General features: G+C 41.4%; 2 protein-coding genes and 1 non-coding gene across 3 annotated transcripts in view; 1 reads left to right on the top strand and 2 right to left on the bottom strand.

Moving 5' to 3' along the window:
• The window catches only part of ELF1 (E74 like ETS transcription factor 1), a 110,455-nt gene extending 103,396 nt beyond the window's left edge, over nucleotides 1-7,059 (bottom strand). The window contains exon 1 of the mRNA XM_044249831.1: nucleotides 6,852-7,059. The gene's annotated coding sequence lies outside the window, so the exon portion shown is untranslated. The remainder of the gene's footprint in view (nucleotides 1-6,851) is intronic.
• TRNAE-UUC lies at nucleotides 6,750-6,821 on the bottom strand. Its single transcript has one exon. It is a non-coding gene; the product is annotated as a tRNA-Glu (tRNA).
• Nucleotides 7,060-7,358: 299 nt separating the features above from the next.
• Nucleotides 7,359-14,437, top strand: part of WBP4 (WW domain binding protein 4) — a 69,043-nt gene continuing 61,964 nt past the window's right edge. The window contains exons 1-4 of the mRNA XM_044249832.1: nucleotides 7,359-7,663; nucleotides 8,639-8,711; nucleotides 10,990-11,052; nucleotides 11,142-11,265. Of these exons, the coding sequence (XP_044105767.1) occupies nucleotides 7,662-7,663; nucleotides 8,639-8,711; nucleotides 10,990-11,052; nucleotides 11,142-11,265 (262 nt within the window). The 5' untranslated portion in view covers nucleotides 7,359-7,661. The remainder of the gene's footprint in view (nucleotides 7,664-8,638; nucleotides 8,712-10,989; nucleotides 11,053-11,141; nucleotides 11,266-14,437) is intronic.

Below are 14,437 nucleotides of genomic sequence, written 5' to 3'. Positions count from 1 at the left end.
AAGAGGGAGGGTGGAGAGTTTTCAAATATTTCTCAAGAGCTACAACGGTCAAAAACAGTACCATATGTATTATAACATAGGATGAAAAAATTAGTACAGGGGCGCCTGGGTGGCTCAGTGGGTTAAGCCTCTGCCTTCGACTCAGGTCATGATCTCCAGGTCCTGGGATGGAGCTCCACATCAGGCTCCCTGCTCAGCACCCCCACCGCCTGCCTCTCCGCCTACTTGTGACCTCTGTCAAATAAATAAAATCTTTAAAAAAAAAAAAAAATTAGTACAATAGAAGGGAAAAAAAGACTATTTTACAACATGCCACTTTTTTTTTTTTTTTTTAAGATTTATTTATTTATCAGAGAGAGAGAGAACAGGCACAAGCAGGGGTAACTGCAGGCAGAGGGAGCTGCAGACTAGCACTTGATCCCAGGACCCTGAGATCATGATCTGAGCTGAAGGAGGATGCTTACCCAACTCAGCCACCCAGGTGTCCCTGCCAACATGTTTTTAAAAACACTTTCTGATAGGAAATTTCTGGAGGTAAGAGGTATCTAAAAAGCATTCTTTTTTTTTTTTAAGTTTTATGTATTTATTTGACAGACAGAGATCACAAGTAGGCAGAGAGGCAGGCAGAGAGAGAGAGAGGAGGAAGCAGGCTCCCCACTGAGCAGAGAGCCTGATGCGGGGCTGGATCCCAGGACCCTGGGATCATGACCTGAGCCAAAGGCAGAGGCTTTAACCCACTGAGCCACCCAGGTGACCCTCTAAAAAGCATTCTTAAATCTCTTTGCAACTTTTTTTTTTTTTTTTTTAAGATTTTATGTATTTGACAGACAGAGATCACAAGTAGGCAGAGAGACTGGCAGAGAGAGAGGCAGAGAGGAGGAAGCAGGCTCCTTGCTGAGCAGAGAGCCGGATGTGGGGCTCAATCCCAGGACCCTGAGATCATGACCTGAGCTGAAGACAGAGGCTTTAACCCACTGAGCCACCCAGGCGCCCCTCTTGGCAACTTTTTTTTAAAAAAATTATTTATTTATTTGACAGAGCAAGAGATCACAAGCGGGCAGAGAGGCAGGCAGAGAGTGCAGAGGAAGCAGGCTTCCTGCTGAGCAGAGAGCCCCATGTGGGACTCGATCCCAGAACCCTGAGATCATGACCTGAGCTGAAGGCAGCGGCTTAACCCACTGAGCCACCCAGGTGCCCATCTCAGCAACTTTTTAAGACTATTGACTGTATTTTAAATTTCCTTTACTTAAAAGCCTCAGAAAAAGTTCAGGAAACAAATTTCAACCTTCCAACCCACATATACCGACAGAGACGAACCATGAGTTCGAAAATAGTGAATTTCAAATGAGTGAGGTTTTATTAGGATTCTTGATGATATTAGGTCGTCTAAGTCCACAGGGTGGCAGTCTCACAGCCTTAAATTTGTCTCTGGATTCAATGTACAGTTTTAGTATTCAAAATGCCACACACACATACACATAAAGGTGGGCAGTAGTAGTTTACTGTCTGACCAACCCTAGCAGTAACAGTTGCCTGTTCTCTCCGAATAAATAAACAAATAAATACATATCTATGCTTTGTAACCTCCCTGTTTCTTTTAGGAGTATTTACTTCCTGACATCTTCAATTTTTTTCTTCCATTTTACTTTTTTTTTTTTTTTTTTAATCTCATCCTTTGTATTCCACTGCTACCACCTATTTAAGGAGAGAATAGAGACAAGGACAGCTATCAGATTATTTCTGTACTTCCGGAGACACTCCACCTTGTTTAAGGCCCGATGCAAAGGGAGAGTGGGAGCAGAAACAAGAATGGGAAGATGAGAGTGGACACTACAGACACAATCCTTCCATCCTCCGGTTCATCATGCATACTACCACCAAATTAGTTTCATCAAAAACTTATATCACTAGAAATCCCTTTCCCAGCTAAGTAAATTCCTTATCCCCAAATTCAAAGACCTTCACAATCAGAACCTTCCAAAATTTCCTATCTAAGTGCTCTGGAAGAGGTAAGGGGATCTGTAAAATAAACTTTGAATAGACCTTCCAACTTTCTGGTTTGCATTCATTCATTCAAATACATTCTGAATGTTCTCTGAGTGCCAAGCACTGTTCTAGGCGCTGATGGTATAGAAGGGAACAAATCAAAGTCCCTGCTTCAGAGTTATTCTCTTGACTAGAGAGTCTTCAGTGGAGAGTTGTTAAAGGTAAGGGGACAAATCCCCAAGCACTTCCAGCTCTCTGCAGGTAGAAAAGCACCACTGGAGGCATACTACTGGTTGGGGGGTGGGGGGAATGATAAAGACACCAGGGATCTGACAGCACCGACATTGTCTGCTGCAGGCTCTAATCTATTTTTGCAGCCTTATTTCCAATTCCTATCCTACTTGTACCCTCAGCTCAGCCAAAATGTGCTAGTGACTGTTAATCTGCCTCTGCTCTGGCCTGCTTCTTTCTTAATGCCTTGCTTTCCACTATATCATCACCAGCAAATGCCTAACCAGACTTCAAAGCCCATCCCAAATGTTGCCTCCTATAGAAGGCCTTTTCCCATTCACGTCACATGACTCCAGATGTGATATCGTGGAGGCCCCCAAGCCATATAACCCTTGGCTTTGTTCCCTCTGATCATCTGTCACACTATAAATTGCATCATAATTATCTGTATAGATTAACCTCCTTCATCAGCTCTTTACTGAACACTTGCTACATCCCAGGAGCTAGAACTGCAGTGTTAAATTATTCCACTTATATTTTTAAATGCTTACTATCCAAATGATAAAAATAAAATGTAAAGACAAAATATTATGTAAGCTTTTTATTACTTCAATCTTTTAAGTTTTATTGATATGCTCTACATACCATAGTTCACCCAAAGCATAGAATTCAACATTTAGGTTATTTACTGAGTTGTGCAACCATTATCATTATTCTAATTTTAGGACATTTCAAACACTCTAACAAGAAACCTTTATCTCCATTAGCAGTCACTCCAAGCCATGCCCCTGTAACCACTGCCCCTTCACCTCCCAATCCTAGGCAACCATAATCTATCCTCTTTCTCTCCTAGATTTGCCCATTATGTACAGTTCATATAAACGGAATCATACAAAATGTGGTCTTTTGAGTTGGCTTCTTCTGCTTAGCATAACCATCTTGAAACTGATCTATATTATGTTATGTATTGGCTCACTCATTTTTATTGCCAAATAACATTTGATTGTATAGATACATCTTATTCATTCAGTTGATAGGCATTTGCACTTCTACTTTCTGCTTACGAATAATGTTGCTATAAACACGTGTACAAGTTTTTGTGCAGGCAGGTTTTAATTTCTCTTGGGTAGATACCTATGAATGGAAAGGCTGGCTATGGTAAGTCCATGTTTAACATTTTGAGGGAACTGTCATCCTGTTTTCCAGGCTGCACACTATTTTACAGTCTACCAGCATTGCATGAGGGTTCCAACTACTTCACTAGTGTTTGAATCTTAAAGAGCAAGAATGATTTCACTATTCAGTATCCTTACCCTCCAGGAGTTTATACTCTAGTGGGAAAAAAGGTTAAGAAATAAACAGAAACAAGTGAATGTGTTAATTTCAGGTACTAATAAAAAAAGGAGAAAATAAAAGAATAAAATAAACAAAAGAAAAGGGTGATCAGAAAGACCTCACTGATGTTGACTGAAATATGAAGAGCTGGAGGGGAAATATTCTAGGCAGTGGAAACACCAAGAAATAAAAGTGGGAAAACAAGTTTGGCATGTTCAAGGAACAAAAAGGAAGCCAGTGTGGCTGATATATAATGAAGAGGCAGAGAAGAGAGGACGTGAATTTGGGGAGGTAAATAGAGGCCAGATAATATTCAACCATGGCAAAGTCCTTGGATTTTAAATGTCATCATTTTTTAATCCCTTATGTTTCTTTAAATGTAGGTATTCATCTGTGTAAACATTTACTAAATGGTCATATAGCTTCTGATTGTGCCTAAGAGCAGCAAATCTTAGAGACTACTTGGGCAAATACATACCACTAAATTAGTATCCCTTTACTTGGTGGCTCATGAGGGGACACCTAAAACACCTAATGACTATCAGTGCCTTTTTGGTAACAAGGCACAAACCATAGAATGAAGCCTTATAAACTTATCACTGATCCTTAACCAATTTAAGGTATATGCCTTATTGAGAGCAGCTAGCAGCTCAGTCTTAGAATATTAAGGTCATTTTCAATAAAGCATGCTAGTAAGAATATAGTTGTAGATAATGCTCATGATTTAAACCAAGATTTCATTCTTTCAAACTGAATTCTAACTGATTGCTTTTCTCATTCTATTAATTAAAAATTACTATTCAACTGGTGAACATAAAATACGGGCACAAGTCTCTACATTGCTTAAGGTTTTTAACAGAGTGAAGTTTCACATATTACTGCTATATTTGTTTTTTCAAAGGAGAAAATGTTTTGAAAACTCTAGTTACATACATGGTACTTGATAAAAGAACCCGTTATCTAGTCAAAATTTATTAAGGTGAAATTCTCTTCTACCATCCCAGCTTGATCTCCCATGCCTCTTCCTCCAGACACTGTGTTCAGACAGTGTGCCAGCTTCATACTGTTGACTCTGCCTCCTCCTCCAGCCCACCCACCCCTCCACTCCCCTCAGCTTTAAGATACATTCTCCACTTGGAGAAATCCAACCAGTTCTTCAAGGTTCAAGGCAAACACTCTCCCCTCTACCTCTCTTCGCCAGGTCTTAGGAGTAGAAGTGATGTTCTGTAACTCTGAGCATGCCTTACCCTGTTTGGCCTGGTACACAGTATAGGAGTCTGAGAAATACTGTCACCAAACTACTCCCTTCAGCAAACCTTTAAGTATACAAAAAGCAAAGCTATTTGTAATTCCTGGGTGCTCAGTTGAAAATCATATCCATTTTAGCACCTTGGTACTGTATGATACCAAGTCAACACAAAATGCAAGGTCAAGAACAATTAAGCCCTCTCCAGAGACAAGGCAGAGGGGTCTTTCCCTCCTTCCAAATTCCGACTGAGTTTTTTAGTAAATGGTTTCTCAATAGTGACACAATCCTACTCTTCATTTAAATGAAACTTTCCCCACGTAAATAAAACGTTTCCACTTGCATTACCTATTCAAGAATTGCTCAATTCTTGCAACTCTATCCGAAGTTTCTGAAGATAAGTATTATCAAGAGTTTAGACTGTAAACAATGCGCACAGAGAAGGTGGAAGATTCACCCAAGGTCAATCCTGAGCTAATCGCAGGAGCAAAAATACAATTCCATTCAGTACTGTGTCCTCAACCTACTAACATGATCCTGAACATCGGGAACTTTCAAAAGCGTGTGACGGTGCTTGTAAATATTCAAAGATTTCAGCTAACCAAGAGATAAAATATTTTTAATTACGGAAGTTTACTTACAATATAAAAGTGATTAATCCTTAATCATGCGCATCACGTTAACAGATTATTTCAAAACTCACTGTGCGGTTAAAATATAAAAGTTTGGAAATGCGCACACTAACCACCACTTCTGCTCTTGTCAATGGCACTGGCCAGAAACCCATCCACAAGAGCCACTTCTTCCTTCTCCAATTGTTCCCAGAGGCCCAACGGACTAAACATTATAGCTCACCCCATCTTCTAATTTCAGCTTGCATTTAAGATAACGCTTTTGTTTCATTTACAGCTCACATGCTGCTGACACAGCTGCCCCTTCTTTGTAATAAACACAGGGCTTCTATATTTAAAAATACAGTGAAACTTTGTTATAACATCCCCTCCCCAGTCTCCAGCCAATTTTCTCTCTTCCAAGCCCCACCTCCACCCCAAGATTCTTCTATCGGCGGCACTCAAAACGTTAGACCCTTTGGAAAGTTAAATTTCTTCCCTAAAGACATCTCATCATAGTGGTATTTTTCTTCTCCGCAACACGTGCGCGCGCGTCTGTGTGCGCGCTTTAAAGCGGGGCGGGAGGATTGGGGGTGGAGGGGGGGGAATTCCCTGCCCCGGAGGCCTTCCCTGGCAGTGGCACTCAAGTGTGTGGCTCCGGAGTCCGCGGGACTTTTGTGCGCAGAAACCAGCGCCCCCGAGGTCAGGCTGGGCGGAGCTGGCCGGCGGGCTCGGCCGCTGCGGGACAGCCCGGTGGACACGCGGCCGATCGGGCGGCGACGGGCAGCTACGCGGACGGGAAAGCGCGCCCGAAGGCACCGAGGCTCGCCAGACCGCCACGCCGCCGCGCGCCCCGCGACAGGCGGCTTTGTGCCGGGGGCCGGCGGGGGGGGGGGTGTCCCCGTAAACAGCAGGCGGAAAGAAACGAGGACTCCAAACGGGGTGCGGACTCCCGGCGCCGAGGGCAGGGGGTGAACACGCCCCACGTCACTTGGGACGGTCGGAAAACTACGGCCTCGGAGGGTGTGGGCCCGGGGGGGGGGGATGCGGGGGGCGCTGGGAGGAGATAAGACTAGGCCGGAGTTAATCATCACCTCCCGAGCGTCTGGAAAGGACGACTCGGGGCGGAGGGGCAGGAGGGCAGCCCCTGGAAAGTGAAACTCCGCTGGCAGAGGAGGGAGGCGAGGGACCCAAGCGCACTCGCTCCTCTAGTCTGCCCGGCGTAGCACTAATGTTCGTTTTTCACAAACTCATCAGAAGGAGACAAGTAGAGAGTCAGAATATGGGAAACAAAATAAGTTCTCCCATTCGGTTTTTTTTTTTTAAAAAGCATTACTTCGTTCCCATACCGGGAGTCGAACCCGGGCCGCCTGGGTGAAAACCAGGAATCCTAACCGCTAGACCATATGGGAAGTACTGATAGAGGTGCTGCCGTGACTCACCTGACAAGTGCACGCGCCCCCACTGCCTCCGCTCTGTTTCTCCACACCGCTGTTCCCCCCGTCGCCTCTGCGCCACTCGAGCCGCCGAGCCGCCGCGGATGCCCACGCGCTCCGCGAGCGAAGGAACTAGCCGGCCAGTGTGCGCGGGCGTCGCGGGGGCGGGGCGGGGCCACTCCGCCGCCTCCGGAAAGTTCTGAGGCAAAGCCCAGCAACTCGCGGCCCCGACACCAGCTGTTTCACCTTTCTTTTTCTAACTCCGCCAACGGCCCCCAGCCTACAGGTCCGGGTTGCTTCGCTGGTCAAAGTGCGTGCGGACTAGTTGGCAAAGTTGAGGGCGGCGACGTCTCGGGGAACAGCTGTTTGCGTTGGGGCGGAGGCGGCGCGCGAGCTCCTCGGCCACGAGCCAGCGAGCCTAGAAGGGTGGAGGTTCTGGATCCCAGGGGAAGAGAGAGAGTGAAGGCGGGATGATGCGGGACTTGAGTCGTGAAGTTCTTGTCCTTCGGCTCAGGTCCCGTCGCGCTTTCACCCCTTCTGGGTGACCTCAACCCCTTTATACCGACCCCACCTCTCAGGATCCCAGAGTACCGCCCCGTAGGGGGAGGGGAAGAGGAGGAGATTTCGAACGCGGATTGAGTCGCTTGGGCATCCGTAGTTGGGAACCGTGGAACCCTGGTCCCGGGGAAAGAGGGAGGTGTTCGGGTTTGGAGGCTCCGGTGGGCCTCGCGACGGACTGGGTCCCAACTCGCCCCGCGTGGGGAACACGAGCTCGAGCCGGACCCCGGGGCGACGCACGGAGCGGCTGGTGCAGTCATGTGAGTCGGGTCTCAGGCTCTAAACAACGAGGTGTTGTTTCCCAGGGCGGCCCTTTCTCTGCCGGGTCTCTCCCTCCACCACCCACCCCCCTCCCCACCTCTTTTCGGCTGGAGGCGTGACGGAGGTGCTCTTAACTCGCTCGGGACCGGCAGCAGACCGGCAGGGCCGGTTTTCAGGGCGTTTGGAAAGGCTATCCTTCGGGGCGCCCTGGGGGCCCGAAGCTCGGGCTTTGGGAGGGAGGTTGGCGGCCAGTTGAGGTTGGACTGCTGCCCGCGAAGCTGCCGGGAGCTCCCTCACTTGCACAGTTGGGGGGTAGCAAGCACCCTATTCGTTTCTGTAGCGCTTGAATCCTGGGGTATTGTGAAACTTTAGGGTTGGACTTGGGCCACCTCCGCCTTCACAGACTGGTAGAAACGGCGAGTCTTGTTAGCATAACTCCCACTCAACCCCCCCAAGCCTTGCATGCTAAGAGGTCCCTTGGCTTTTCCAACTCTTCTCTTGCCCCAAGTCTCAAGAACAAATTGTATAAACTGATAGTCTCGGAGGAACCAGTCTCCCTCCAAAAGTCTTGTTCTTTGTTCCTTTGATGGAACTAACTTGATTTAAAGCAAACTTTGAGCTTCTTCAGGCCTCCATTACGGCAATCTCCCAAAATGCCAGAAAGGCATAGAGAAGATAAATCTTTTCCAAGATGTATCTTATTTCTTCACACTGTTGATAGTGGCAAATGAGGAAAAAAAAATTTTTTTAAGCACTTTTATTAAAGGAAGTTTTAAATCCGATGCAGACTTCTTTTCTAGTGACAACAGTTTCAGACAACTGCTGCAGTGAGTTAAATACTAAAGGTAATGTGTATAATAAGACAGGATTCAGCAACAGGGTGTTATATTTCAGACTCTAAGAAGATATAAAAACATGCACAATTTTGCCTTTTTAATTATAAATAAGCTTAGACCTGTTTTTCCCTTTTTCAGGGCAGACTACTGGAAGTCGCAACCAAAGAAATTCTGTGATTACTGCAAGTGTTGGATAGCGGACAATAGGCCTGTATGATAATCCCACTATAAGAGAGTTTAATGATATTGTATTCCTGTGTTTCTTTTTGATCTAAACAGTATTTATGAAGCACCTTCAAATACATTGCTCTTGATTTTTCAAAACATTGAAATATTTCTGTTGTCTTTCCATTGGTGAGCCTTCTTCCTTTTCATCGGATTAAATTTGATTATATGTTGACCCAAATTATTTCTCTATGTCCCTTAGTCACATTCAGAAAATGGATGTTGACTGGGTCATCTCATCCATGTTTATCCACATTATGATGTTGTTTAATACTACCATATAAAAAATATTAAAGGGCAAAGCCCTTAATATATAAAAAGGAACATTATTGTAGTTTATCTTGTATCTTTTCAACTCCAGAAAAATAAATTAAACATATTTGCAAAGCTTTGTAGCTATAAATGGTTTCATTTTAAAGAACATCATTACCTCTTTCATGCTATTTTATGAAAATAGCAGCTCTATTAAGCATTTATTACTGTAAACTTTTAAGACATAAAAGCATCACTGATTTTTCCCCCTTATGTGCATGTCATAATAATATATATATAGCACAGAAAGACGGGGTTATCTTTTAAGTATATATTCCTAGCCTTTGTACTTGATAGAGTTGCATGCACAACAGAACAGTAGCCCCGTTTTTAACAATGTTATACTTCTTTGATAGACATTTATTTACTACTGTGCATATTTTTTCCAGGATTTTGTTTTTGGTCTTTTGAATAGTTGCTAAAGATCTCAGCTTGTTTAACTTAGGCCATCCTTACATATAAATGCCATAAATTATGAATTCTGTACAAATGGTTGATAGTTTCTCCTCTCTTGAGGTTCCTAATCAGTTCAATGAATTTTAGGAGTCAAGAAGAGTAAATAATCCCTTCTAGGATAATCTTTGTTCCCTTTGGATTATTGATATACATCAGTTTAAGCTTTAATTAGAAACAAAATTATTTTGTTTTGAAATGGGTCTTTAATATTCTTTGTGTGGTATAATTAACTTTAGGAAACCTGATATATGAAAATTAGAAGGTGAATTTTTTCCATTGTAAAACCTTTGTTTTACAATGTCTCACTTTAAAGAGGAATTCATAGTAGTACTTTAGGATAGCTTAGCTTAGATTTGATTGACAAAATTTATTTTGCAAGGTTTATCAGAAATTGTTTAATTGCGTACAACCAGACATTTGTAATTTAGGGAGCATTCCTGACTGTTTTAAATGAGTAGTAACATTCACTCACTCCTTTGTCCCATCCAGTCACCATCACTTTTTGTAGGTTACCACTTTTTTTCATTTTCTAGTCCATTTCATTGTTTCTGTTTGCACATACAGGTTTTTATTCCAGCGTCATGTAAAACCTAGGATACCATACACATTATCCTTCACCATAGTTTCGTGGTTTTTTGTTTTATTTTTAAAGATTTTATTTATTTACGTACTTGACAGAGAGAAAGAGATCACAGGTAGGCAGAGGGCGGGGTGGGGGAGGGGAGAAGCAGGCTCCCTGATGAGCAGAGAGCCCTATGTGGGGCTCGATCCCTGGACCCTGGGATCATGACCTGAGCTGAAGGAAGAGGCTTAACCCAGGTGCCCCTCGTGTTTGTTTTTTTAATTGAACAGTATCTCCTGGAGCTCTCTCCACATCAGTATGTAGGAACTTTGTTCTCTATTCCAGCAGCCAAAATTTGGTAGATAGTGCCAAATTGTCCTCCATAAGAGTTGTACGTTTTATACCACTACCACAGTGTGTAAAAGTATTTGTTTATAAGTTGGAAGGAATTCCTTGCTGTCTACTTTCCTCTTAGTTTGGAGGAATAAGTTCTAATACTGTTTATTCTCTCTGTTTCCAGAGCAGTACAAATTCTAGAGACTTAGAGGTTTTGACATTTTATGTTGAGAGGTGTTTCTTGAAGTTAAATTTTTTTCCCATTCCTCTTTCTGGCTTCATGTCTTATTTGAGTCCTTGTTACAATCATATTAACTAGATTTGTCATTACGGGTACTTTGTATTTTTCTCCATTGATACGGTTATCATAGTTTATTTTAAGCACCAAAGGAAACCAGTCAGAGGATATGATAACAAATAACACGGTTCAGTTTCCTCATATCATTTGATTAAAAGGACTGATTTGCATTAAAATTATTCTTCTGTCAATCATTCCAATTTTGTTATGTTCCATTCCTCTATTTATTGTTACCTTACTGTGACCATTATGATATTAATGTAACTTTCCTTTGCATTTTCTCTTTTATTAATTTTCAAGAGTGTTGAATTTCACGAAAGAGGAAAGAATCATAAGGAGAATGTTGCGAAGAGGATCAGTGAGGTAATTTAATTAATTTATTTCTTTGCCAGTTTTTCTATGTAAATATCAGTCCTTTATTTGGCTTTCGATTTTATATGTGTCTTACATAGATTAAACAGAAAAGCCTGGATAAGGCAAAGGAAGAAGAAAAGGCATCAAAGGAGTTTGCCGCAATGGAGGCAGCTGCCCTGAAAGCATACCAAGAGGATTTGAAAAGGCTTGGCCTAGAGTCAGGTAAAAAAGCAGCCAGCATGTTTTAAAACTAACATCAGAGGTCATGCTCAGCGAGCTTTTATTGTTTTCATAAAGAGGTGGTACACTCAGGGTCTAGTCTTGGTGCTTTTCCTATGCATCATAGCTGTATTTAGACCATGGGACTTTGCTTATGCACTTTTATTTTACTTTTAAAGCTTCATCTTGTAACACCTCCATTCATAACTGTACTACCTTGGTGGTTAGCTAGTCCTAGTTCTGTCTTGGTTAGTGTTCATTTCAGACACAGCTGAGTTTTTTAGGTACTTGGCTAAAAGGAGCTATTCATTAAAAAATAGGCCTTGCATTATAACCACAGTTTGCTTTATCCATATGGTCAAAAGTATGAATTATGTTTGGTTATATGGTTGAGTTATAGTGAATTAGCCTTTTGTGGACAAGTTTACTGATTTTACCACTAGAAGGCAGATTATTTTTTTAATTGGATAAATTTGACATAAAACATAGTTTATGCAGGTGTTACTTTGATGCATTTATATATCGTAATAAGATCACTACTAAAGCAATATTTACCACATTATCTATTACGGTATTGTCTATATTCGTAATCTCTGTGGCTTAAGTACTACTTATTGCAAGTTTATAACCTTAAGCAGTATCAGCCTTAGCCCCTAAACCCCTATCCTCTGGAAACAACAATTTTACTTTTTGGTCTTATGAGTTTGACTCTTAGATTCCACATCAAGTGATACCATGCAGTATGCTTGTCTTCTCTTTACCTGAGTTACCTCACTTATCATAATATGTTCAGGGTCCATCCATGTTGCTACAGATGGCAAGATATCCTCCTGTCTCATGGCTGAATAGTATTACATTATGCATATATACTATATCTTTTTTATCCATTCATCTCGTTGATGGGCATTAGGGTTGTTTACATATCTTGGCTGTTATGAGTAATGCTGCAGTAGGTATGGGAGTGCATATATCCCTTTGAAATCCTGCTTGTATGTCCATTGAGTGTATAACCATAAGTGAAATTGCTAGGTTATATGGTAGATGTATATTTAACTTTTTGAGGAACCTCCATAAGTTCTAAGTAGTGGTTGGACCAGTTCACATACACCAGCAGGATATGAGGGTCCCCTTTTTCCATGCGGTCACCAGCAAGAAGGTAAATAATTTGGAGGTTTGAAGATAACTCAGTTCCGGATAAAAGGCATTTATTTAGGTAGAGTGTATCAATCTTGTTGATGAACTTGGGCTTTAACTCAGGAGCTTTTCTGTCAGCCTTTCTTCCATGACAAATCCATTATCCTTAAACCAGGCAAATAGTAGTCCCAGTTGTTGATCTTGCAGAATGGTTGAGATAGTCAACATGGAATGATATTCTTTACTCTCCAAAAACTTCTTTCCATTAGTTTTTAAGCAAAATAATAAGTCAATTAGTATTGCCCTCATCAAATAAGGATAGTTGTAACCAGACTTTAAAAATATTATCCTGGACATTTTTAGTTAAAAGGAAGGGATGGGGGGCTGTATTTCCATGAGGATAAAGCTGTATGCTTAAAGGAAAAAAAGGATAGAGGTGTTCCTGCAGGATTAAAAGGGAGTCGTTGAAAATTCATCTCATCAATTATATGGATTGGGAGGTTCCATTATGCTACCCTATAAGCAAATCAGTCTTTGCACTTAAATGTATTTAAATAGGATTTTTTCAAATTATTTTTGATAGCCTCGTTTTCTTTAATAGGATATACATTCCCCTTAAAGTGCAATAATGCAGTACAAAGAAAAGACTTTTAAAAACTAAATGCTGGGACGCCTGGGTGGCGCAGTTGGTTGGACGACTGCCTTCGGCTCAGGGCGTGATCCTGGAGTCCCGGGATCGAGTCCCACATCAGGCTCCCAGCTCCATGGGGAGTCTGCTTCGCTCTCTGACCTTCTCCTCGCTCATGCTCTCTCTCACTGTCTCTCTCAAATAAATAAATAAAATCTTTAAAAAAAAAAAAATAAATAAAAAAAATAAATAAAAACTAAATGCTTTTAAGATTATCCCAGACATCTTTAGAGTTTCCTAAGTTATACGTCACATTATAGTCTATTTGGAGGTGGTTTTATTTTTTCCCTCAATAACCTGTCAAATACTTCCTTTCTTTTAAATAATTAAGGATATACATCGTGTTTAATGGCTACAGAGTGGTTAGGAGCACAGACTTTGGAATCTACCAGAATTGCCACTTGCTAGATATACAACCTCCAATTTTCACAAAAACTAATAACATAATGGTATAAACTGCTTATTACAGTGACCACTTGCAATAAGTGTTTAATAAAGGTTATGAAATGCCATAACAAAATGCCATAAAAGTGTCATAACTTATTTAACTAATCTCTTCCAGACTAACATTTAGGTTGCCTAGAGTTTTCACTGTTAGAATGAATGCTTCAGTGAACCGCTATGCAGGCATGTTTTTTCACATTTATTTCTGTAAATTTAATCTCTATAAAGATGAAATTGCAGAATCAAAGTGTGAATATATTTTATATATCGATAGCTAATACCAAGCTGTCTTATCTTTGTACTTTTTGTCCATCTTTTGTTAGAATGTTGGATTTATTTGTAAGGAATCTTTGTTACAAAATTAACCATGAGCCATATTTGTTGTAAATATTTATTATTTGTCTTTTAATTTTTTTTTAGTTTTTAAAAATCTTAATTCTAGGGGCTTAATTCAGTGGGTTAAGCCGCTGCCTTCGGCTCAGGTCATAATCTCAGGGTCCTGGGATCGAGTCCCGCATCGGGCTCTCTGCTCAGCAGGGAGCCTGCTTCCTCCTCTCTCTCTGCCTGCCTCTCTGCCTACTTGTGATCTCTCTCTGTCAAATAAATAAATAAAATCTTAAAAAAAAAATCTTAATTCTATTATGAATAACATAGCATATTATTTTTGTTGTTTATTTTTTTGTTTTTATTTTTGCTATAATGGAATATTTGGATTTGTATGTAGGTTTAACACTATTTTAGTTTGTGGGTTTTTTTCACATATATCTTTAATCTGAAGTTTATATTTATGTGCAAACATGAGAGGGGCCTTGGAGTGGAGAATAGCTCTACTTTTTTCCAAATAAGTAACCAGTCAATCCAACATCATTTGTTAAGTGATCTCTTTTTCTAATATGCATCAGGAGTCTG

This window comes from Neovison vison, chromosome 5 (assembly GCF_020171115.1).
Source record: "Neovison vison isolate M4711 chromosome 5, ASM_NN_V1, whole genome shotgun sequence".
Classification (NCBI taxonomy): domain Eukaryota; kingdom Metazoa; phylum Chordata; class Mammalia; order Carnivora; family Mustelidae; genus Neogale; species Neogale vison.
The sequence above is the reverse complement of the archived record's forward strand: the minus strand, read 5'-3'. Positions and strand labels throughout refer to the sequence as shown.